Raw genomic sequence first — 25,345 nt, 5'->3', positions numbered from 1 at the left:
ATGGTGGTTTTTTTTGAAAACTGCTGTTGGGTGTGATGTGGATGCTGTATGACCCAGCTGTGACCTCCCTTACCCTTGAAAGTCACTCTCAAGAAAGGGAAGCAGTGCCTAGTACTAATGAATTTTGAAAATCAGCAGCTTTGGTATTTTAAATTTTTATTACGGAAAATTACAAACTTTCTGAAAATTAATTCACAGCCAGCCTTGTTCCATATTCCTCACCCGTCCCATCTGCTCCCACCCAGATCCAGACATGTCATTCCCTGTTTTGGCATGCGTCTCTAAAGAAGGACTCTCTTTTAGTATATAAGCACAATACCATTGTTATAGTTTTAAAAATAAACAGTAATTCTTTTAGTTAGTTTTTGGCTGCGTTGGGTCTTCGTTGCTGTGCACGGGCTTTCTCTAGTTGTGGGAGCGGGGGCTACTCTTTGTTGCAGAGCACAGGCTCTAGGCACACAGGCTGCAGTAGTTGTGGCACGCGGGCTTAGCAGTTGTGGCTCGCGGGCTCTAGAGTGCAGTTTCAGTAGTTGTGGCGCACGGGCTTAGTTGCTCCGCGACGTGGGATCTTCCCGGACCTGGGCTCGAACCCATGTCCCCTGCATTGGCAGGCGGATTCTTAACCACTGTGCCACCAGGGAAGTCGTCCCAACAATAATTCTTTTATACCCAGTGTCTCCTTAGGGTTCAAATCATCTGTATTTTTTTTAAAATTGGGGTATTCAATAAAATACACATAATATAAAGTTTACCATTTTAAAGTATGTGGTTCAGTGGCATTAAGTACATTCACAGTATTTTGAAGCCATCACCTCTAACTAGTTGAAAAGCATTTTCATCACCCCAAAAGGAAATCTCACACTCATTAAGCAGTTACTCCCCATTCCCCACTTACCTCAGTCCCTGGTAACCACTAATGTACTTTACATCTCTGTGGATTTACCTGTACTGGATATTTCCTGTGGATGGAATCGTATGAATTGTGGCTCTTCTTAGCTGGCCTCTTAGCACAATGTTTTGAGGTTCATCCATGTTGTAGCATGTGTACATCATTCCTTAGCTGAATATGTTTCCATTTTGTTTATTCATTCATCAGTTGATGGGCATTTTGGTTGTTTCCACCTTCTGGCTATTGGGAATATTGCTGCTATGACATTCATATTACAGGTATCGGTTTGAGTCCTTGTTTTCATTTCTTTTGGGTGTATACCTAGGAGTGAAATTACTGGGTTGTATGGTAATTCTCTGTTAATTTATTGAGTAGCCACCAAACTTTTCCTCAGCAGCCACAACAATTTTCCATTCCATCCTCAATGATGTGCAAAGGTTCTTATTTGTCCAAATCCTCACTTGGTATTTTCTCCTTTATTTTGATCATGGCCATCTTACTCTTAATTGTGGTTTTGATTTGCATTTTCCCCATGACTAATGGTGTTGAGCATCTTTTCATGTGCTTGTTGGTTATTTGTATAGCATCTTTGAAGAAATGTCTAAATCCTTAGACTTTTTTTCTAAATTGGGTTGTTTGTTGTCGAGTTATAGGAGCTCTTTATATATTCTGGATACTAGGTCCTAATCAGATACAGGTTTCCCCTGCTATCCAAAGTAGAGGGTTCCTGTGAAACCTAACAGATGCACAAAATGAGTCAAGGTAGAGCACAGACACTCAGAGACACAGTTCAGAGCTCTGGCGGCTTGATGCTGAGATGGAGTATGGTTCCTGGGGAGGAACTTGGCGATGTCACTCACTGCTCGGGCTGTTGCTGCCTCTCCAATGGCTCGCTGCAAAACACATGGTAAACGCTATTTTTGCTTTTTGCCTTTCTCCATAAAAGTGAAAATCCTCTTCAGATTTCTTTCCATTATCAAAAATGGGTACTAACGTAGGTCTTTCATAAAAGTGAAGTGGCATAAAGGGAACTTTTGCAAAGGGGGGCGTGGGGGGATACCTGTATATGATTTGCAGATATTTTCTTCCATTCAGTGGGTTTGTCTTTTCACTTTCTTGATAGTGTCTTTAATGCACAAAAGTTTTTAATTTTGATGAAGTCAAGTTTATTTTCCCTTTTGTTTCTTATGCTTTTGGTGTCATATGTAAGAATTCATTGCCAGATCTGAGGTTATGAAGACTTACACTTAGACTCCTGTGTTTTCTTCTACTAAGAGTTTTATAGTTTAGCTCTTATGTTTAGGTCCTTGATGCATTTTGAGTTAATTTTTGTATATAATGTGAGGGCCCGGCTTCATTGTTTTGCATGTGGAGATCCAGTTGTCCCAGCACCACCTGTTGAAGAGACTGTTCTTTCCCCATTGAATGGTCTTGGCTCCACTGTTGAAACTGTTGACCTCAGATGTATGCATTTATTTCTCTCAGTTCTATTTCACTGATTTTCGTGTCTACCCTTATGCCAACACCACACTGTTTTGACTACTGTAGCTGTGTAGGAAGTTTTGAAATCCGGAGGTGTGAGTCCACCATCCTTTTTCAAGAATGTTCTGACTATTCTGGATACCTTACAATTCCATGTGAATTTTAAGATCAGCTTTTCCATTTCTGGGGGAAAAAATGGGATTTTGATAGGGATTGCATTGAAGCTGTAGATTACTTTGGGTAGTATTGCCATCTTAATGATATTAATTCTCTAATCCTTGAGCATGGAATGTCTTTCCATTTATTTAGGTCTTTGATTTCTTCAGTGTTTTATAGTTTTCAGTATATAAGTCTTGCAGTGTTTAAGTCTTGGTTAAAATTCTTCCTATTTTATTTCTTTTGAATGTTTTTCTAAATGGAACTCTTTTCATAATTTTCTTTTGAAATTGTTCATTGCTACTGTATAGAAATACAACTGATTTTTCTGCATGTTGATCTTGTACCCTGCAAGTTTGCTGAATTCAAACACTAATACTAATTGATTGTATTGCTTTTTTTTTTTTTTTGCCGGGACTCTCACGGTTGTGGCCTCTCCCGTTGCGGAGCGCAGGCTCAGCGGCCATGGCTCACGGGCCCAGCCGCTCCGCGGCATGTGGGATCTTCCCGGACCGGTGCACGAACCCGTGTCCCCTGCATCGGCAGGCGGACTCTCAACCACTGAGCCACCGGGAAAGCCCTGATTGTGTTACTTTTTGATTAGGGGGTTTCCTTATGTCAATTTGTTAAGATTTTCTATATATAAAGATTATGTCATCTGCCAGTAGAGATAGTTTTTTACCTCCTTTCCCATTTGGATGCCTTTTATTCCCCTTTCCTGCCCAGCTGCCCTGGTAGGACTTCGAATGCAGTGTTGACTAGCAGTGACAAAGCAGGCATCCTTGTCTTGTTCCTGATCTTGGGGGAAGCATCCAGTCTCTCACCATTGAAGCTGATTAACTGTGGGTTATCGTACATGTTACTATGTTGAGGACTTTTCCTTTTATTCCTGGTTTGCTGAGTAGTTTTATCATGAAAGGGTGTTGAATTTTGTCACATACTTTTTCTGTGTTAAGATGGTCGTGTGTTAAGATGGTCGTTACTCCTTTAGTCTGTTAAAACAGTGTATTCCATTGGTTGAGTCCAACATGCTCTGGCCACTTTTCAGCCTCTTCTGCACTGGACCACAGTTATGGTCACAGGTACTTAGTCCATTTTTGTGGAGACTCTGCTACCCTAGACCTCCATCTTGTGGGGCAGTGGTCTTGGGAGGAAAGGTGTCTTTACCCTGCAGACAGTGTCCTCGTATGACCAGCGTTCCCACCTGTTGTCCTGAATAGTCTCCCCTGGGCTCACAGGTATTATTCCTTCTTATAAGAAAGTGGCCCCAGCCTCCAGCCTGTGCTGCCCTGGGGTCCAGGCCCTGCTAGGTGTTGAGGAGGTGAAAGGGTTTTGTGGGAGCCTTCTCCATCTGCCTGGTGGTGTGCTCTGTTGACTTACCCCAGCGTCCTTCGGGAACCACTTGCAGGTTGTGGTAGCAGCAGGCAGAGCGCCCGCCGGACCAGCACCGTCTTCCGCTGGCGCAAGGGGAGGAGCTGCTTGGACTTGGTGGGGCGTGGCCAGGTTAGCAGTGAGGCGGCGCCGCCTCCTCTGGGGCATCATTCTGCCTCTGCATCTGCAACACCCGCCCCGTGTGAGGCTGCTGCTCTGTGGGACTCCTGGTAGGTGGTCCCACACACTTGAGCCTGTATCCATGGATTCCGTATTTGCAGATTTCTTGCAGATCACTGAAATTTACTTATAACTCCCAGATCAGTACTCATTGTATTGATTTCACAGCCCTTTGCGGGCTTGTGCAGAGCAGCAAAGTATTCAAGTTCAGCATGCTGGTTCCCAGCCGAGCACAACTCGGCAGTGCCCCCTCCTCATTTCAGCTCCCACTGTGAACACGTGTTGTACTCACTGTTTCTTAGGGCCACGGTTTTCATGTTTTGTAATTTTTGTTGGTGGTTTTGCTGTTTGTTTTTTTAATAAAACTCTGTGTATATGTATGTATGGCTGCATTGGGTCTTCGTTGCTGCACGTGGGCTTTCTCTAGTTGTGGTGAGCGAGGGCTACTCGTCATGGTGGTGCACAGGCTTCTCATTGCGGTGGCTTCTCTTGTTGCGGAGCCTGGGCTCTAAGTGCGCGGGCTTCAATAGTTGCATCGTTGTGGGCTCAGTAGTTGTGGGTTACGGGTTCTAAAGCACAGGCTCAGTAGTTGTGGCGCAGGGGCTTAGTTGCTCCGCAGCATGTGGGATCTTCCTAGACCAGGGCTCGAACCCGTGTCCCCTGCATTGGCAGGTGGATTCTTAACCACTGCGCCGCCGGGGAAGTCCCGGTTTTGCTGTTTAAAGTGGACTCCGAGCATGGTTCTGAAAAGGCCTGGAGTGTTCTAGGCACAGAAGGCTGTGATGTGCCTTATGGAGAAAGTACAGGCATGAGTTCAGTGTTAATGGATCAACAGTATAGATTAAGTCGTCTTTAATCAAAAGCCACATAAAACAAGGTATGTGTTGATCAGTTGACAAGCCCTACCCCGTGTTTCCCCCGGGGCAGCAGCTCAGCACCTGCCAGCTTGGTATCTCACCTGGTATGGCTCAGCTTTGGGCACTGATTCACTCACAGCCGTGTCAGGCATCTCTTAGGAGCAGTGGTGCTGGGCTATAGCAGGAAATGTGTCCGCGCGTTATGCTTGGAGGGGAGTTGAGTCTCGCCTGAGTGGAGAGTGCATCCCAGGACACAGCCAGGAAACTGGGTAGGACAGCACGTTGGCAGGGAGACCTGCAGGGCCAGGGGCTGCTGGTGTGGGAAGCAGGCAAGCTGGGGAACCAACGAGTGTCCAAGCCTAAGATGGGTATTTCAGGGGCATTCACAGCCACAAGGAGGCTGGGGGCTTCAGGGGATCAGCCAGGAGGCCGTGCCACCATCCAGGTTGGAGCTGCTGGCCTCTGCCTGTGTACGCAGACAGTGCTAATTAGATGGGTGGGGGGGCGAGAGGGGTCAGGATGGTGCCTGGCGTCCCCTTGGAATGTGACCCTGGAGTTGAGTCACCCTCCTGCTGAGGCACCATGTGACTGAGGGCAGAGTACCCCCAACAGGAACATGGTGCTCTCCCTGCTCTGTGGGCACCTGCGTGGCCTCTCGAGAGCGCCCCGGTGCAGCACATTGTCATAGCACATTGTCACAGCTGCCCTCTCACCCTTGGGAAAGGAAGCCCGTCTCCCCAGGAACGTGCGTTGAGCTCCAGTTACTGCCACCACGGGCATAAGGAGGGCACGGAAAGGAAAGCCTGGCATTTTGATGCCTGGTGTTCATGGGCAGTGGAGAGGTAGGGTGAGTCCAGCTGTGAGGTGGGCTCTTGGCCCTGGCTTCAGTCACAGTTGCACATGTGTGGTTCACTAGCATGGTTATGGCTGTGTTATTTCTTCAACGACTCCTCATCATTTTGGTCAGATACGGAGTCTTGGGCCGACACCGTGCTTAGGTGGCGTCCCACCTGCTCACTGTAGCCTGAGTGCCCCTTTGCACTCTTCCTGCTGAGATTTCTCCTCTGCCCACTCCTCAGTCTCCCTCACTGTCCTGGTCCTTTCCTTTTCTTTCTGTCACCTTTCTTAAGGGTCTGCAGTTCATGCAGTTAGCGGAAGACCCTGCTCAGCCTGGCCTAGGAACCACGCCATGCCTGCTTGGGAATCTGGGACCCAGGCTCCACCCACATCCCTGCCTCCCAGACAGCAGGCCCTGCTCTCTGCTGCCCCGCCCCAGCACACCAGCCCCTTCTTCCAGTCACATCATTTTTCAGGCTTTGACCGTTTGCACTGATCTACCGTTAACTCCATTCTGCTCTGATTCTACAACCACTAAATCCTCCTGAAATAGCATTTATTCAAGCCAGAATGGGGCAGCTCCTAGACTAGCCAAGGCTCTGGGTCTCTGCCATGGACTGCAGCAGTGAAGTGTGTGTCCTGCTGGAAGAACCCAGGCTCCGTGGCAGTGCTGCCCCAGCACCACACATGCCCTTATTCATGAAAGTGACACAGCAGTCGTTCTTGAGAGATGACACTGGAGGTGGTCAGAGGCCCCATGTTAACCAGGGTCCAGCTGCTGGTCCCTTTGTTCCCTAAAGGCATGCACGTGAAATTTCCTTACACAAACTCCTACTGGGACTTTCGATTGGAATGGTGTTGAATCTGGAGATCAAAGTGGAGACACTGGCATCCTGGCAGTGTCAGAGCTGCCCTTTCTTTGACCTCAGTCTGTGTCCCGTGGCTTCCTGTCTCTCATTTTGTAGACCCTCCCTCATCTCACTTAGCTTCAAGTTCCATTTCTTGAGAGGAAATTCTGTAATCCCCGTGCCAGCTAAAGCGGTATGTTAAACACCTAAAGTTATAAAGCTTGGCGTAAACTCCTTATACTTACAGCTCTTATGCAGCATGCAGAGCAAACTGTCATGAATTGCAGCAGCCGTAATGTCTACTTACTAACATCAGTGTGGCGGGACAGCACGCGTGTCACTGCTGGAACTCAGGCGTGCTCAGGAGACAGGGTCGCTGTTCCCAGCTCTTTGTGCACTTATCTTTCTCCATCTGGCCACCTGCTGCCACGGTCCTAAACCTCCCTTGGGGCATGAGGGCAGGGGTCTTCCTGGACAGGATGCTGCTTCTCCAGGTCACTGTGCATCCTCCAGCACACATCCCACCCCCCACTCACCCCCAAGCCCCTCTGAGTGGAATAGCTCCAGGCTCCTCCCAGCCCAGGCCTGCTTTCCCCCTTGGAGGAAGCAGCACTTCCAGGAAGCAGCACTTCCAGGTGTGGGACGACCAGTTTGCCTGGTTGTGCAGAGCACAAGGCAGGTGAGATCAGAGGTGGTGGAGACCCTTGTGCCCAGTGAGAGCCCCATGAGGAGGAAGGGCCCCTCTGTAATGAAGACTGGAGAGAAGAAGGGCTTGGGTGGAGGGGTGTGGGGAAGCCGGCCCAGGGCGCGCAGAGCTCCCTCCCTACAGGCTGGGCTCAGGAGAAGGTGTGCGGCTCCGATGCAGGCTTGGCTTGCTGCACCCCGATCCCCTTCTGGGTTTGGGGACTCTGCATCGGGGAGAAGCCGGCAGCAGCCCATGGGCCAAAACAGCAAAGCTGTCTGCTCTGTGCCCCACCTCTGCCTCAGTCCCTTTACCCCTCCTCTCGCTTCAGCAAGACAGCACACGATTGGAAGCAATAAACAGATGCCGGCTGTTCATAAACAAACAGACTCACTGTTCACGCGGTTAATGTGTGGTGGGGACGAGGGTCCATCCAGAAGCATGGGCGCTGACTCACTGTCTCTCCACAGCAGCGGCGAGTCCCTTGCACATGCTGGCGACACACGCCTCGGCGTCGGCCTCCCTGCCCACCAAGCGCCAGAACGGCGACCCGGCGGAGCAGCCAGAGCTAAAGCGGGTCAAGACAGAAGATGGCGAGGGCCTCGTCATCGCCCTGAGCATGGATGCGCCGCCGGCAGCCGTGCGGGAGAAGGGCGTCCAGAACTAGCGGCCAGGAGAGTGTTTCTCACTTTAACGTCAACTCTGTGGTGCCAAAAGGAGACACTGCCTCTCACCGACGCTCAGAGCGCGTTCCCTCGGTGGGTAGAGGGCCCTGCGGTTGGACTTCACCTCAGCACTGGAAACACAAACCCAGGTGGCCTTAAAACTCCTTAATTTAAAGACTGAAGTCACCCCTGAACAAAACCACACGCAGCAAAGCTGGGCTCCGGCAGTGTCTCCCCGCCCAGCGCTCAGCTTAGTTCCGAGTAGATACTCTCAGTCCTTCCGAGGGAGGACGCACCCGGTGCGAGCAGGCCTGCTGGGCCGGAGCCACCCCGCCACCAGTAGACAAGACAGTATTTTGTTGTTCACACGTGGAATTAGAATATTTTGAGGTGTACTTTCTTTCTTTACAAAATAATGGGGTCTTTGACATTTCAGATCACTCCATTTCTACTCTGGTAATTTTGGAATCACACAGGACCTTTTGTGTGGATTTCATTTGGGGAGAAGAAACAAAGTAGTTTTGTTTGTTTTTGTTGTTTGTTTTCAGCCTATGGAATGATTTACTTTTGTCTGTCCTGTTTAAGTTAAGTGGAGCTACTTGACATCTACAAATTTTCCACGTTAGAGCAGTTACCTGAATTAATCCACCTCCATTTCCGTGTGTAAGACGGACAGACACACAGACGGACACCCGCGGGCCACTTGTAACCCTGACGGAAAGAGCTGCCAGGCTCGCGGAGCTGCACTTACCCATTTCTCTTTCTTGCTACTTTTTGTTGTTTGTTTCTTTGTGTTGACTTTGTCCCTGGCATAATTTTCCACTCTAAGTAAAACAAGTCTCCTATGTATTGTGTATGTTTAAAACAAAAGAACTATTACTTCTTCATTTGGAAAAAAAGATTCAATCTTTTATCACACACCCTTTTCAAACAAACATCACAGATCTCTCCGTGGCACGTTCGCTATTTTAGGTGCCGTCACCAGCTCTCGGCATCGTCCGACCAGCCGGCCACCCGATGATGGTGCGGTTTGCCCCCCTCATGGCAGGAGCAGCTGCTGGGGTGGAGCAGAAGCTGCCTGTTGATACAAGGGTCTTGGAAGCAGGCACCCTCTGTCCCGGTAAGCATTGGAAACACCTAGGTTGCTTTCTGATTTGTAATAGGAAATTCCCCTCAACCTTTTAGAACTGAATTCAGTACTAAGGCTGACTTCTCTCCTACAAAAAATAAAAGCGAAAGGAAAGGAAACAAAGGTGAGAGAATGAGAAGTAGGAGGCCCGCACGGCCTCAGCCCATGTACCTCCAGAAGAAAGCCACTCACCTTTCCAGAGGGTTCTGGGGGTCAGAGCTGAGCAGCATGCAAACAGAAAGAGGGCTTTGGCCTTATTGTGAATTTTTAAATGTCATCGTCATTATTTATTTAAATGTAGTTATTTTGGTATTTAATTTTTTTTTTAAAGAGAGGAAAAAACCCCTGTATTTTCCTGGTGGAATGAAACAGCTCAGAATGGTATATTTAGGCAATTTTAAAACAGTTATTATTTACCTAAAGACCAAATATGATAAACCTGTTCTAAGTATTGTGTGTCAATCCACGGTATGGAGCTGTCACGATGTTGTTGCAGATAATGCATATTAAAAACCATGAAATTACTGCACACTAGCTGGATTTATAACTCAGCCATTTAAAAAATAAAAACGAAACCATCATGTGAATGAGACCACGTGTGTGACAGTAGCAAAATCTAACTTGCAGACTGCAGCACGGACGGATCAGAGCACCTCAGGGCAGCAAGCTGCATCTCCCAGCACTTTACAGATACCTTGGAATGTATATTTTTTTTCTTTTTACTCAGAAGGTTTGCAATTTGCAAAATAATTCGGATCTGCTGTGTCCTACATGTGGGATCGGGTCACTCCACTGAGTGCTCCAGACCTTAGTCATGGCCACCGCAGCCCCCTAACCTTGAGCTCTGGGGAGGTGAGTGGACAAGACCACCCTGATGGGGAGATGGGCTGGGCAACACTAAGCAAATGCCTTGTGCGTCCTCCAGGAGACGCATCTCCACAGCCGTCCAGAAAGACTCGGGTAGATTTTCCCTGCATAAGCCCAGTCCATCAGTTGATTATTTCTGAGCCTAAAATGTAGACTTTATGGGCCTGGAGGGATTTCTGCTTGGTTTATAGGTAAGAAAAAGTACCCTGTTCTCAAATTTAAAGAAGGGAGAAGGTTAGTTTTGGCTGCTGGGAGCTAGAGCATGCCTTTTTCAAAGGTGGGGCATTCTCTTTCCTTTTTCCTTCTGTCTTATTCATTTGGCTCATTCATTGGCACACAGGAATTTAAGAATATCAAGGAGAGGGCAGGAAAAGGAAAACATAGATTAACAAACTACCGTGTCCTGGGCACTTAAAAATTTTTTTAAATTTAGCTTTGAATCCCCAGGAGCCCTTCAACACCCAGGAGTCACTGAGTGTGTCCTTGTGGCTCCACTTGATGCCTGGTGCTACATCAACAGTCACATTGCAATTCACTCCCGCCCGGCTGTCCACTGGTGGTTCCTAAGTGTCTCATTTCAAAAAGTCTCTGCTTTGACTTCTGCCAAACTTCTGAGCTCCCTCAGGGACTAGAAATTTCATTTCAGCAGCTTTGCCCTGAACCAGACAAAAATACAAAAGGGAAACTCACACGTGATCCAAGTGATGTGGCGCATCCCAAGGTGTCTATGCATGGTTTTTGGATTAATCTTCCTCTCACGTCAGTTGAGTCTCCACCCGGACAGCTGAGCTCCTTAAATGCATCACACCTCTCATCGTCCTCTCCTAGAACAACAGAGTAGAGGGGGCCATGGTCAGAAGGGGGTGGGGCGTGTCAGGACTTGGGATTTCTGTGCTATGTTACACAAAGAGACAAGTGACAATCTTCAAGTCCTAACCTCCACTATTCTAGAAGGTATAGTGGTGATTTGTGTGCAAAGATTTGAAATTTTAAAAGTACCAAGTTCCTGAAATTCAATAAAATATTTTTATTAATTTTAATTGAATACAGAGTATCATTGTCATTTTGATAAGCTTAAGCAGGCATGCTTTTTTGCTTTTTTTAAATGCTCTCTGAGCACACCAAAGGCCTAGAGCACTGGAGCGAGTATTCGAAGGAGCTGCTGTGAGGACAGCAGTTCAGGCTTCTTGACTCCACCAGAAGAAAGGGGGCATTGAGTGTTTGCGTGTGAAAAGGGCATTGGGTCACAGGCAGCGATAACAGTCTTGCTGGCTTTCAATCCATCATGTTAGAGTTTTCAAACTTACTTTGAGGTTCTGGTTGTAGCTGCCATTTCTTCTGCAGACTTGCGCCTCAGCTTGAGAAAGATCATTGCAAACAGCCTGAGATACATCCTCCCATGAGATGAAAATCTTGTCTAAATAGGCACATGGTATTCCGGTCCCCACACTGTTAACACTTGGATTGTCCAGCTCCTAGAAGGTATGGATTGCTGATGTCCTGAGGGGTAGGAAGAGGAAGGGAGAATACTGAAATGACACGAAGTCCCCTTTGGGAGCTAAATGAAGCTCAAGCACAGAGTGTTCACATGGAGTTTTGTTCTTGACATTGATGCCCTAGTGTAAAAACAGTTCTATTAGCGTAAAAGAGCTGCTCTTCGTGTACTGAGACTCTCTCTCCTAACAAAAGGGAGCATTCCTAAATGTTTTTTTCAGATCTGCTGTCCATGTTGGTTTTTTTAACAAATGTATTTATTTATTTTTTGGCTGCATTGGGCCTTCATTGCTGTACACAGGCTTTCTCTAGTTGCAGCGAGCGGGGGCTACTCTTCGTTGTGGTGCGCGGGCTTTTCATTGCAGTGGCTTCTCTTGTCACAGAGCACAGGCTCTTAGGTGCAGTCCATTTTGTAGATGCTTTAAAGTGCATTAGGTCTTACCTCCCCCTTCTCACTCAGGAAAAGCTCCTCTGGTAATTCATTAGGGTCGCCTTGTTGAAGTTAAACTGAGTCAAATAGAGCTATCCTACAGGATAACCTACCTTTACCCAAGAAAAAGATGTTGAAGGCAGGAGGCCTTCAGGTATAGGAAACAATTCAGTAACTCTGATAAGAGGTCTTTCATGTAGCAAAAGCCATGTTAGTTATTGCGGAGAGGCCCACATTTAGTCTCTAAGGAAGATATAGGGGGGAATTCCCTGGTGGTCCAGTGGTTGGGACTCTGAGCTTCCACTGCAGGGGGTACAGGTTTGACCCCTGATCAGGGAACTAAGATCCCGCATGCCATGCGGCACGGCCCAAAAAAAAAGGGAAGGCATTGGGGCATGTCATGAAGCTATGTGCAGTTGCCATATGGTAAGTTCAGTCCTAAATATGGGAGGTGAAAGAACCCATAGTATGTAGTGATTTAAACTGTAGCCTGTTGGCTAGCACTCACCGTAGGTCTCTGTGGAATACTGCCTCTTGTTGTTACCCCTCCATGTTTACATCCATAGCAATACAAAATTAGATTTTAACATGGGTCTCTCAGGTGATCTCTGATGAGATGACTAAACCTGTGGGCACAAAATTTTCTGATTTTAGAAATGTCTTTCTGAGGTCTCTGCCCTGTGTCTCACCCATTGGCTGAATAAATAAAGCAACTGTCACAGTCCTCTGAAAAAGAAATAGTAGCAAGGGGGTTAAAACTGGAAGAACAACCAACGTGGTCATTATTTTCCTGAATTTTTCTCCCCTCTTGTATCTCCTGATGTAGACTCCAGGACAGCCTGAATATCAGAACTGCATGTTAGGAATGAACATCAGAATACCCAAGAGAAGCCTTCCCCTCACAAGGGAAGGGGGCCCCTGTGGGACACGTGGAGGGGAATCACAAAACTGTATACCTGTAAGCAGGAGCCCTGGAGACACTGAGGACTCAGAGAAGAGGAATTGGGAAAGGGGACACTTCTAGTCCAAAGAAGTTGGGGGCAGGAGGGAGAAATACTTTTCTTTGGCCCCAAGGAGTGTGCAACATCGCAGGGAGGCTAAAGCCTGAGACTTAGCCAAGGGCCAGGAAACCGGGTACCCAGGAGACAGGAAGTTAGAGAAAGATTCTCTAGGGCTGTGTATGGCATCCTGGGCTCACCCTCAGCTGCACATGCCTGGAACTGACTGAGGAAGCAAAGCAAAGTCTTTATTAATTGAACTCCCGTGAAGAATGGCCCCAAATAGCACTGCAGAGCTTGGGAAACAACTGACCCCCAACAACTGACCCCAAACCACAACCCACAGAGGGCAGGTCGGCACATTTATTCTGAACCTAGCCAGGTTATTTGCCTGCTTAAAAAAAAAAAAAAGATTCTACATTCTCTACAGGATTTAAACAGGACTCAGAGCTTCATAAAATGAACAATGTCCAGAATACAGTTCAAAATTACAGTGTACAAAGAGCCAGGAAAATCTCTTAAGGGGAAAGAAAAGAGATGTCAACTTAAGCATGTTGGAATAATCAGAAAAGGACATTAGCTTTCTATGGCTTTAATTACTGTAACCAGACTCCATGAAGTAAGGACAAACGCTCTTGAACCGAAAGCTATAGAACTTAACAAATGAAAAATTCGGTGGATCAACAGAAAAATGCTGGGAAACAAACGAACCTTAGCCTCAGGGACCTGTGGGACAATATAAAAAGATCAAATATACCCTGGGTTAATGAATTCACAGCAAGAGGAGAAAGACATTGGTGTTTTAAAAATAATAATAACAATGCCTAAAAATGTCCCAGATATAATTGTAAAGATTCACAAAGCTCCACAAACAGGATAAATTCAAAGAAAAACCATGTCAAGACACACCACTGGCTACTGACACTGAAAACATTTTATCTTGAAAGCACCCAAAGAAAAGTTACTTACTATATACAGAGTAACTATCTGAATACAAATTTCTCATCAGAAACCATGGAGGCCCTATGACTAGAAAAATTTTAAAGGGCTTAAGGTAACTCAATCTAGAATACTATATCCATAGAAAATATCAGGAGTGCAGATTAAAAGATATTCTTAGATGAAGGAAAACTAAGAATTCTTAACCAGTAGAGCTGCTCAAAAAGAAACGCTACAGGACATTCTTCAGGCAAAAAGTAAATAACAGAAACTTTGGAACTTCAGGAATGAAGGAAGAGATCAACAGAAATGGTAAATATCTGGGCAACTATAATAACTAGTTTTTCCTCTTAATTTCTTTAAAATATTCTAACTTTCCAATGTAAAAGTTTTAACATTGTCTATCAGGGTTTTCAGTGTATGTAAACTTAACACATATTGACAAAAGTACAATATAAAGGAGGAAGGCAAAGGTTTGTAGGTCTCTACATTTCTACACTGAAGTGGTAAAACATTCTTAGGTAGACTGAAAAGCTAGCTTTGTCTGTTGTAGTCACTAGTGCAATCCCAATACCAAACGAAGGTAAAGGAAAAATCCAAAAGGTAAATTAAAATGGAATGCTAAAATTTATTTTGAAATAACACGAAGGCAGAGAACAGGAACCCAAAGGGGAGGGGACAAGCAAAAAACAATAATATGGTAGGATCTTATCAATAATTACATTAAGTATAAATAGTCTAAATAGACCAATTAAGAGTGTGTCAGTTGGATCAAAAAATAAAACCCAACTTACTTTAAATAATATGGATAGGTTAAAAGTAAAAGGATAGAAAAAGTATATCCTGTGAACACTTGAAAGTTGGAGTGACTATATTAATGTCAAAGTAGACCTCAGAATAAGGAAAACTATCAGGCATAAAGACGTTACATAATGATACAGGGTCAATGCACCAAGACACACAACAGCCCTAGGGTTCCAAGCACCCAACAACAGTGCCTCAAAATAAATGAAGCAGGGACTTTGGTTTCAGGTTCCACGTGTAAGGAGCTGGGAAGCTGCCACTTACTCCTAACACATAAATAGTGCAACAGCCCAAAAATCAACAACTCGTCTTGGAGCTAAGAGAGGTGAGGGTGCAGGGCAAACCACTACCCCCAAGATAGGAGAGACAGATGGGCGAACACAGGAGTGGAGACTACCACGGGGACCGGTGCTGGGCTACAAAAACCTCCCCTGTGAGCAGTCAACTGCTGGACAACTCTGAGAGTTAATGCCCCAGGGGAACCCAGTCTTAGGGGTTCCCCACACTTTTGTACATTTTACTTCCAGAAACTCAACCAGGTTCTCACAGAAAATATTGGAAAAAACCAGGGGAGGGGAAAGGAACCATGTTTGAAATAGACCAGAGCACTTTTTTTTTTAGGTTCTTTTTTGATGTGGACCATTTTTTAAAGTCTATTGAATTTGTTACAATATTGCTTCTGCTTTGTTTTTTGGTTTTTTGGCCACAAGGCATGTGGGATCCTAGCACTCTGACCAGGTATCAAACCTACACCCCCTGCATTGAAAGGTGAAGTCTTAACCACTGGACCACCAGGGAAGTCCCTAGAGTACTGCGTTCTTAACAAAGCCTGCCTTCAGGAGAAAAGAGTTAACCAGAGCCTACCTGACCTAGAAGGGAAATTCCCAACCAGCCCACTCTAGCCACCCTGTCCCATCTAAGAGGGAAGAAAACCTGAGAAACTCTTATGTAGTTCATAGCCCAGAGGCACAGGCTCCCTGAGACCTGCCCATAGGACTGTACACCGCTGCCCTGCCCCACCCCCATCCTGCACCTTACCACGTCACTGAAGACCTGTGTACAGCAGCTCCTTTTATCCAGTACATCATATCCAGTTGTCAAGAAAAAATTACAAGTATTAACTAAAAGGAAAACAATTTGTAGAGACAGAGCAAGCATCGCAACCAGACGTGGCAGGGGTGTTCGTGTTATCAGACGGGATCTAAAACAACTAGGACTAATATGTTAAGGACTCTAATGGATAAAGTAGACAGCATGCAAGAACAAATAGGCGATGTAAGCATAGAGACGGAAATCCTTAAAGAACTATAAAGAACATTGTAACAGAAGTGTCTGTGATGGGCTTGCTAGTCGACCGGACACAGGAGAGAATCTCTGCACTTCAGGATGCATCAATAGAAACTTTCACAAGTAAAAAGCTAAGAGAAGAAAGACTGGGAAAAATAAAAATAAAAAGCAGAACATCCAAGGACTGTGGGGGCAGCTACATAAGGTATAACCTATGTGTTACAGGAGTACTAGAGAAAATGGAAGTACCAGAAAGAAAGGAGCAGAAGAAATGTTTGAAACAAGAATGAATGAGAATTTCCCCCCAGATCCAGGAAGCTCAGAGAATACCAATCAGGATAAATGCAAAAAACAACTACCTAGGCATAACATTTTCAAAAAACAAGGACAATACAAAACAATAACAGATGTGGTAGATATTAATCCAACTATATCAGTAATCACTTTGAACATCAATGGTCTAAATATACCAATAAAACACATAGATTGTCAGAGTGGATCAAAAAGCAAGACTCAACTATACGTTTTCTACAAGAAACTTTAAATATAAAGACACTTAATACAGATTAAAAGTAAATTAATGGAAAAAAAGACATCATGCTAACACTAATCAAAAGAAAGTAGGAGGGGGCTTCCCTGGTGGTGCAGTGGTTGAGAGTCCGCCTGCCAATGCAGGAGACATGGGTTTGTGCCCCGGTCCGGGAAGATCCCACATGCCGCGGAGCGGCTAGGCCCGTGAGCCATGGCCGCTGAGCCTGCGCGCCCAGAGCCTGTGCTCCGCAACGGGAGAGGCCACAACAGTGAGAGGCCCGTGTACCGCAAAAAACAAAAACAAAAAAAACAAAAACAAAAGAAAGTAGGAGGGGCTTCCCTGGTGGCACAGTGGTTGAGAATCTGCCTGCCAATGCAGGGGACACGTGTTTGAGCCCTGGTCCAGTAAGATCCCACGTGCTGTGGAGCAACTAAGCCCATGTGCCACAACTACTGAGCCTGCGCTCTAGAGCCCGCGAGCCACAACTACTGAGCCTGCGTGCCACAACTACTGAAGACTGCACACCTGGAGCCCGTGCTCCACGAGAAGCCACCACAATGAGAAGCCCGCACACCACAATGAAGACCCCAACACAGCCAAAAATAAAAACAAATAAATTGATAAGAAAAAAAAAGCAGGAGTAGTTTTTGTTGTTGTTTTGACGGTGCCGCGCGGCTTGAGGGGTCTTCGTTCCCTGACCAGGACTGAACCCACGCCTCAGCAGTGAAAACACAAGAGTCCTAACCACTGGGCCGCCAGGGAATTCCCAGGAGTAGTTACTTTATTTTCAGAGAGAGCAGACTTCAAACCAAGGAAAGTTATCACTGATAAAGATGGGCATTTCATCATGATAAAAGGAACAATTCTGCAAGACAACGTAACAAAATAAATGAAGCAAAAGCTGAAAGAACTAAAATAAATAAATCCACATTACATTTTGATACTTCAACATTCCTCTCTAGGTAATTGATAAGTAGACAGAAAGTCAGCAAGGCTATATAAAAGCTCTGAGCAACACCAGTCAATGTAATTGTCATTGATAGAGCATTCTACTCAACAGAATAACGCATTCTTCTCAAATGCACATGGAACATTCACCAATATAGACCAAACCTTGGGTCATAAAACAAAACTTACAAGCTTTAAAGAATTAAAATCATACATAGTATGCTCTTTGACAATTAGGGAATTAAACTAGAAATCAATAATAAAGATATTTTTTAAATCCTCAAATGTTTTGAAATTAGACATCATATTTTGAAATAATCCATGATTCAAACAGGAAGTCTTAAAGGGAATTAGAAAATAATTGTAACAGAATGAACATGAAAATATATCAAATTTGTGAAATGCAGCTAAAAGTGTTTATAGGGAATTTTATAGCACAAAGAAAACCTAAAATTCAGTCATCTACAATTCTACCTTAAACTAGAAAAGAATGAATATAACCCATAGCAAATAATCAGCAAAAATTGAAAAAATAAATAAGGAGAAAAAAAGATCAATGAAATCAAAGCTGATTCTTTGAAAAAAAAAAAATCAACAAATTAACTTCGACTGGAATGACGGAGGAAAGAGAGGATACAAATGACCACCATCAGGAATGAGAGATGGGCTCTCTGTGATAAGCTCCGTTGCTCTACCTACCACCTGTTCACCCTATTATGGAGGCAGTATTCCCACCCTGTGTACATGGGGGTGGCTGGACGTGACACTATGACACTGGCCAGATGAGATGAACTGTAGTTTATCAGTCACACATACGCACACCCGAGGACACTGCAAGCCAAGTAGGATCACATGGGCGTCACTTGGGAACACAGTGAATAACCTAGGGCTACAGGAGGCAGGCTTTGTAGTATCAAGAGTTGGGGACTGAGAGACAAATACCGTATGCTAACACATATATATGGAATTTAAGAAAAAAAATTGTCATGAAGAGCCTAGGGGTAAGACAGGAATAAAGACCCAGACCTACTAGAGAATGGACTTGAGGATATGGGGAGGGGGAAGGGTAAGCTGTGACAAAGCGAGAGAGAGCATGGACATATATACACTACCAAACGTAAGGTAGATAGCTAGTGGGAAGCAGCCGCATAGCACAGGGAGATCAGCTCCGGTGCTTTGTGACCGCCTGGAGGGGTGGGCTAGGGAGGGTGGGAGGGAGGGAGAAGCAAGAGGGAAGAGACATGGGAACATATGTATATATAACTGATTCATTTTGTTGTAAAGCAGAAACTAACACACCATTGTAAAGCAATTATACTCCAATAAAGATGTTTAAAAAAAAAAAAAACAGTGCGGGACCCCGTTCCGGGAGGATGTGATTGTTTGAATAACCCCATGAGCTGGAAGGGAACTGAAAATGCTTACTCAGGGATAAGCAGGAACTGCACCTGTTCTGTTTGATAAGGAGAGTTGTTTGGCTGGGGGGGCTTTATCCATGGAAGTAGAGTGGGTAGCAGAACTTGTAGTTAGGCCATTCCAGGCCTTCCCAGCTGAACCAAATGTTAAGGCAGCACGTAATACTGAACCTTAATTGCAGGCTTCATTACCACATCCACATCTGTAAAAAGGATAATAAAGGAATCCTATGAAAAATTGTGCTCATAAATCTGACATCTTAGATGGAACAGACTAATTCCTCGAAATACACAAACTACCAAATTTACTAAAGAAATAGGTAGACAGAATAGACTTGTCAACAAATTGAATTTGTAACTCAAAACCTTCCAACATAGATAAGCTCCAGGAATTGTCCCCCCATCAAATCAGCTACTGAGCTTGTAAGAACTGTCTGAATTAACTATTTTGGAACTATGGAGTCTACGCAAACACTTGCAATATCCAGGGGAGTGCTCCATATAGAAAGGCTGGTAAATTGCAGTGAATTTTGGCATTTCACGTAGCAACTACCATCCCCCATCATCCAGCCTTGTGGCAGACAGCCATGGGGACAGCACCCCACGTTCCTGGTACAGCTTGCTGAAGTCAGGGTGGACAATAGGGACTTTCTCCTCCAAAATTCTGAGTTGTGTATTTTAATCTGCCTGGCGGTTTGCTGAGGGGCTGGTTCAGATCTGGCCATTATTTAACACCCACAACCTGAAGTAGCTTCCCTGGCAGCATGGGTCAGGTGATTTAAAAGGGCAGAATAGCTTCTTTTTTTTTAATCTTATTGGATCCAGGAACATAAGGAAATCTGTGACAAAACATTAGCTGAACACAAGCTAAAGTAACAGACTTCAGTGATCACGAATGACAAGAAATGTAGTCTTGGGACTTCCCTGGTGGTGCAGTGGTTAAAAATCCACCTGCCAATGCAGGGGACACGCGTTTGAGCCCTGGTCCGGGAAGATCCCACATGCCACGGAGCAGCTAAGGCCGTGGGCCACAACTACTGAGCCTGCACTCTAGAGTCCTCGCATCACAACTACTGAAGCCCGTGCACCTAGAGCCCGTGCTCCACAGCAAGAGAAGCCACCGCATGAGAAGCCCACGCACTGCAACGAAGAGTAGCCCCTGCTCGCCACAACTAGAGAAAGCCCGTGCAGCAACGATGACCCAATGCAGCCAAAAATAAATAAAAACTAATTTAAAAAAATCAATGTGATTCACCACATTAACAAAGAGACCATCAGACAAAACGACACAATCATTCCCAGTGGCATGAAGCTGCGAGCATGCGCCTCCTTAAACTTGGTGTTCTCAGCACCTCGTCTGCCTCACTCTTGTCTTGACTGTTCAGGTGGGTCCAGAGTGCTTAAAGAAAAAAACCTGCATTTTTCAGAGAAACATAACAGAATCCATAACAACACACATACCATTTGCAATGTCCAAGGTACAACCCCAAAGTACTAGACACACAGGTTAATGTGACTCATACACAGAATAAAAGAAAATCAATGGAGACTTGCTCTGAGAAAATCCAAATGTGAGAATTACAAAGATTTTAACTTATGTCCTACAAATATGCACAAGGACGTAAAGAAAGATTGTTCATGTGAATGAGCAAATGAAAAAGCTTAGTTAAGAATTAGAAACTAATTTTAGAACTGACCGATTCATCTAAAGTTTAAAGTACATGGTACAGTCTTGAAAGCAGAGTGGGCAGTAATAGGTCATTTTTAAATTATGCTAATTTTTTTTAATTTTTAAAAATTTTTAAATTTTTTGGCTGCGTTGGGTCTTCGTTGCCACGTGTGGGCTTTCTCTAATTGTGGTAAGCGGGGGCTACTCTTTGTTGCAGTGCATGGGGTTCTCATTGCAGTGGCTTCTCTTGTGGAGCACGGGCTCTAGGTGCGTGGGCTTCAATAGTTGCAGCACGTGGGCTCAGTAATTGCAGTGCGCAGGCTCTAGGGCGCACAGGTTTCAGTAACTGTGGCTCGTGGGCTCAGCAGTTGTGGCGCATGGGCTTAGTTGCTCCACAGTATGTGGGATCTTCCTGGACCAAGGATCGAACCCATGTCCTCTGCATCAGCAGGTGGATTCTTAACCACTGCACCACCAGGGAAGTCCCAATGCTATCTTTAAAAACAGGAAAAAATACTGTAAAAACTATATGAACAGCCTCAATGATCAGTCCCAATGCTATCTTTAAAAACAGGAAAAAATACTGTAAAAACTATATGAACAGCCTCAATGATCAGTCCCAATGCTATCTTTAAAAACAGGAAAAAATACTGTAAAAACTATATGAACAGCCTCAATGATCAGAGTGGGACAATATAAGGTGTTATACATGTGTACTTGAATCCCAATAGGAAAGAGACAGTAGCAGAAGAATTATTCAAGGAAATGGCTGAAATTCACAAATTTGATGAAAGCCATAAATCTAGTTTCAAGAAGCTCAGCAAGCCCCATGCATGATAAACACAAAGAAAAGCAAATGTAGACATACCATAGTTTCCAAATTGTAATTTCATAAAATAATTTTTATCATATTGAAACAGGACACAGGAAGAACAAAAGGAAGACTCACAGCTTCTTTCCACACGAGTTGAATAGCTTTGTCATTAAAAAAAACAAATATGAATGACAGTGCACTTACGGTGTCCTCAGTGATGTTACCACGTTACTGTTGGGGAGAAAATATTTATTAAATCCTGATACATTCTGTCCCTCAGCACTTCAGAAACAATCATTTTTGAGTTTTTGGAATTCCAATAAAATTCTATTTTTAGCTATTATTCCATTTAAAGTTCATCTGGGAAAAAAATGCTTAAGGATGCTTACGATCAGCAGAGCCATGTAACCAGAACACAGTTCTTTGTGAAGTAGTACAGTAAGTCCGTGCGTAACAAATGAATCAGTTGATAAATGGCATTGTAGTAGGGCAACTGCATCATTTTCATCCAAACCAGAAAAGAGCACTAAGGTGCATGAGATACCACAACCCAGGGCAGGAAGAGGCCCTGGGGTTGAGTCATTCCTGGCTTGGTTTGGCTTGAGCAATGCCTCACCCACCGGCGCAGGAAGATGAGGCCCTTTCCCCATTACGTGTTTGGAAATTACGCTCAGACTGAATTATGAAAATAAGACCTGTACATCGAACCCAGTGAAAAATGTTTTGTTTTAATCACAAGCCAATACTAGAAACCATAAAGGAAAAAGGCTGATAGATCAGACTATGTAAAAATTCAAGATACATACACAGCAAAGTAAAACCCCTCAAACTGAAATAAACCCAAAGTGAAAAAAACGACAAGGGGTGATTATTTTAAAAGTTCTCATCAATAAAAAAGACAAAATACACCAACAGATATATAGTCGAAGGCATGAGTAAGCAATTTACAAAATAATTACGGATGGCCAGCAAAGGTATTCCAAAATGTTCAACCTGGCTAGAAATCGATCTTTTTTCTCCATCAAAGATTAAAAAGCTCATGCTCAGAGCCTGGTCCCGGTGAGCAAGTGAGGTGTTGGCTGTTGAAGCTGACAGAATCATGGCAGGCAAGGTGGCAAACATACTAAATCTTATACGTGCAGATCCTCTGGCTTGGCAATTCCAGTTCTATTCAAAGAAATAGGTGGACAAGTGTGTAAACATGTATGCACAAGGATTTCCATTTCCAAAACGTTTATAGAAGCAAAAAATACAAATAGGCATCTTCGGGCAATTACAGTGTTTTGACATGTTCACGAGTTGTGAAAAGTTAAAGAATGGTCCCTATAATGCTGCTGAGAATTACAGACTTCACCCCAGAAGGCGTGGGCTTTCCGAGAGTAGTCTTCTCTGGAGACGGCAACTCAGGGCGATTTTGATTCCAACTTTACATTCTTCTCTATGTTCTTTTCTTACAATGAACATTTTGTAATTTGGTAAGTATTTTCTGATCCATTTTGAAGAGGAAAATTTCAGCACAAGTTCCAAAAGTACTGTAATTGCTCAAATGCCTCTTACAGAAAGAAAGGAAAGAGACCAGGGACAAAGTTGTGTGAACTCATCTAGAAGTTTGGTTTGGCTGCAGAAAAAGAAATGCAAACATGAGAAGCTTTGGTCTCACAAGCAGAGTAAGGAGGGGAGCGGGCCTCACCCTCCAGGCCGCAGTGAGCAGGGGCACTGCCACTGAGGACTAAAGGGACAGACAAGCCAGGGGCAGGGGGGAGGGGGTGGAGGCTGCAGGGCGCAGAGGAGCCCTCCCCGTCCATGGCCTGGACAGCAGGCAGAAGAGCCCAGTGAGCAGGGCCCTGTGAGGTGGTTCCTGGATGTTCATTCACATGGACACTTGGGGGAGAAACAAACTAGGCCTGTCCAGCCCAGCCACCAAGTGGGGCTTGTGGAAGCCCTGGACACAGGACTTTTACATCTGTGTCCCTCTGTACCCACGTTCAGGGGCCGGCAGGACTCAGCTGAGGGAGGAATTGGAGGCAGCACTGGCTTAGAGCAACTCCCTTTCTCTAAATAAGGCAACAAACAGTGGTTGTCAATTTGAAAAACCAAGTCTGCTGCTGTCCTAAACAGACCGAGGAAGGTTCACCCAACAGCCTGCTCGCCAGGTATGGCTCTTCCTGCCACGTCCCTGAGAGGGTAAAGCGAGGCCACGCGCACAGGCCTGGGGAGGGTGGACGGTGCCTGGCTGCCTCAGCCTTCCAGACCTCACCGTGCTCTCTGGAAGCCTCGTCCAGGGCATTTCCCAGGTGAGACGTGGTGCCTTTACCATCGCGAAGGGTAACCCCAAGAAGACAAACCAGAGCCCCTAGGTGGTCATCCATACCACCCAGGATGTCCTTGTTCTGTCATTTTATAAAGGAGGCAAGGTTGTGCCCGGCGTGGCAGAGCCAGGACATGCTCCCACACCGTGGACTCTTAATGTAGGTGCCGAGCATTACAGGTCGTCCTGGGTACAGCCTCTCCCTGGGCCAGTGAACTGGCTCTTCACCAGCCTGCAGCACCTCCACACACTGTGAGGAGGAACTTTTTTCCTAGTTTAATGTATATGTGGAAACACGAAAGGGATTATATTCGGGGAAAATATAAACTACTGACGATGTAAATGTGAAGGACCCCTCCTACTCCTGGGCCAAAGTTAGGGCTAGTGTTAGACGGACACTGACGGGTGGCCCGACACCACGCTGGTGTCTCCCCCAAAGGGAGTGTCCCCCAAAGGGATTTCAGGCAGAGCTTCCCCACCAGAGACGACAGAAACCGCTAGTGAACATCACTCTCTTCCCCCCTGCTCCCCGAGCCAGGCCACCACCCACACGGGCAGCAGGGCGTCCACCTGGCCCCCACGCAGTCCTGGACAGTTTAGGCACTAAGTGCACTGGGCCGCTCCTATAGCCTGCAGTCCAACAAGGTTCTAAAACTGGGGCTTTGGTTTTGTAACATACAATTCTTTTCCCTTGATGGGTACAGAGTACAACAAAATTAGTCATTTTTATTTAAAAGAAACATTACAAGTAAGTGTGCAAAATTAAATTTCATGATTAAATACACATAAAAGTAACATGCATACTTCACATTGAAATCCACAGACAAAGTTAGCTGATTACATGACAGTAAAAGAACTGGCAAACTGAGAATTTGCTGCTGCAGATTTTAATGTTTGCAACCTGAAATCAAACATAAAATTAAGTTTTAAGGGAATTTAAGAAAATTAAATATATACCTCAAGTACTACTAATAATATAGAGCCCATAACCTATTTTAGTTACCAAACGTTAAAAAAAGTATGTGCCTCTCATTCCCAGAATGTTAGTGTGCAGCTAGTCTTAAAAATGGGGAGAAAAGATGGTGAGAAAGGGAAGTGGAATCGGCCGGCCGAGGCATCCTCTCCAGGCCCACAGAAACCAGGCACTGCTTTGTTGAGACGCCCGTTTCCCTTGGTATCCTCCAAATTAAGTGACGCTTTCTTCTATGACTAAGTTTTAAAGTCTATGCGTTACTCTGTTGCCTACGTGTAACAGGGAAACTCCCTTTGACCCAGAGTTTCACCAGGAGGCCACAGGCACTGCTCACAGGGTGGGCATGGTGCTGCCTCAATTCCAATGGCTCCAAAAAGACGAGGACGCACGACATGCAGCTCTTGAGGGAGACGCCAGACCTATGCCCTCTTTCTTCAGTTTAGATGGGAGAAGGGCTTCCTTCCTCCTTTCCTAAGGCTGCCGGTATGATTGTTCCACTTAAATCTGGTGAGAACCAACACTTACACGTGTGTTCACCTCCCCATTACAGACTCAGTAAAAATGATGAAATCTGTCGCCACAAACAAATTTCACTTTGTCCCTCCTTTTTTCCACGTACCCCCAGTTTGTCCGGAGCCCCAACTGCAGGTGGCCGATGCGGCAGAACCAATGAAGTGAGCGTCACGGCTGAATGAAAGGTAAAGCCAGCAGTTGGGCGTGAGTGTCCACGTGCCCTGAAGATTCTTCCTTTAACACTGGACTCGGGAGGTC

At 45.3% G+C, this 25,345-nt stretch overlaps 1 protein-coding gene and 1 long non-coding RNA gene across 3 annotated transcripts in view; one reads left to right on the top strand and one right to left on the bottom strand.

Moving 5' to 3' along the window:
* FOXK2 (forkhead box K2) overlaps window positions 1-8,114 on the top strand; it is a 67,873-nt gene extending 59,759 nt beyond the window's left edge. The window contains exon 9 of one of the 2 annotated variants that reach the window (XM_067715610.1): window positions 7,776-8,114. In XM_067715610.1, coding sequence (XP_067571711.1) covers window positions 7,776-7,969 — 194 coding nt within the window. In that variant the 3' untranslated portion in view covers window positions 7,970-8,114. Of the gene's footprint in view, window positions 1-7,772 lie in introns of both variants that reach the window. The other variant, XM_067715609.1, reaches the window with a different exon arrangement.
* Window positions 8,115-10,966: 2,852 nt separating this feature from the next.
* On the bottom strand, window positions 10,967-20,986 carry LOC137212338 (uncharacterized). The gene is made up of 3 exons (XR_010937456.1): window positions 18,821-20,986; window positions 12,396-12,513; window positions 10,967-11,463 (listed from the first exon to the last, which is right to left on the bottom strand). It is a non-coding gene; the product is annotated as an uncharacterized lncRNA (long non-coding RNA).
* Window positions 20,987-25,345: the final 4,359 nt, after the last annotated feature.

The sequence above is a fragment of the Pseudorca crassidens genome, chromosome 19, assembly GCF_039906515.1.
Source record: "Pseudorca crassidens isolate mPseCra1 chromosome 19, mPseCra1.hap1, whole genome shotgun sequence".
Taxonomy (NCBI): Eukaryota; Metazoa; Chordata; class Mammalia; order Artiodactyla; family Delphinidae; genus Pseudorca; species Pseudorca crassidens.
This window is presented reverse-complemented; position numbering and strand designations above follow the sequence as displayed.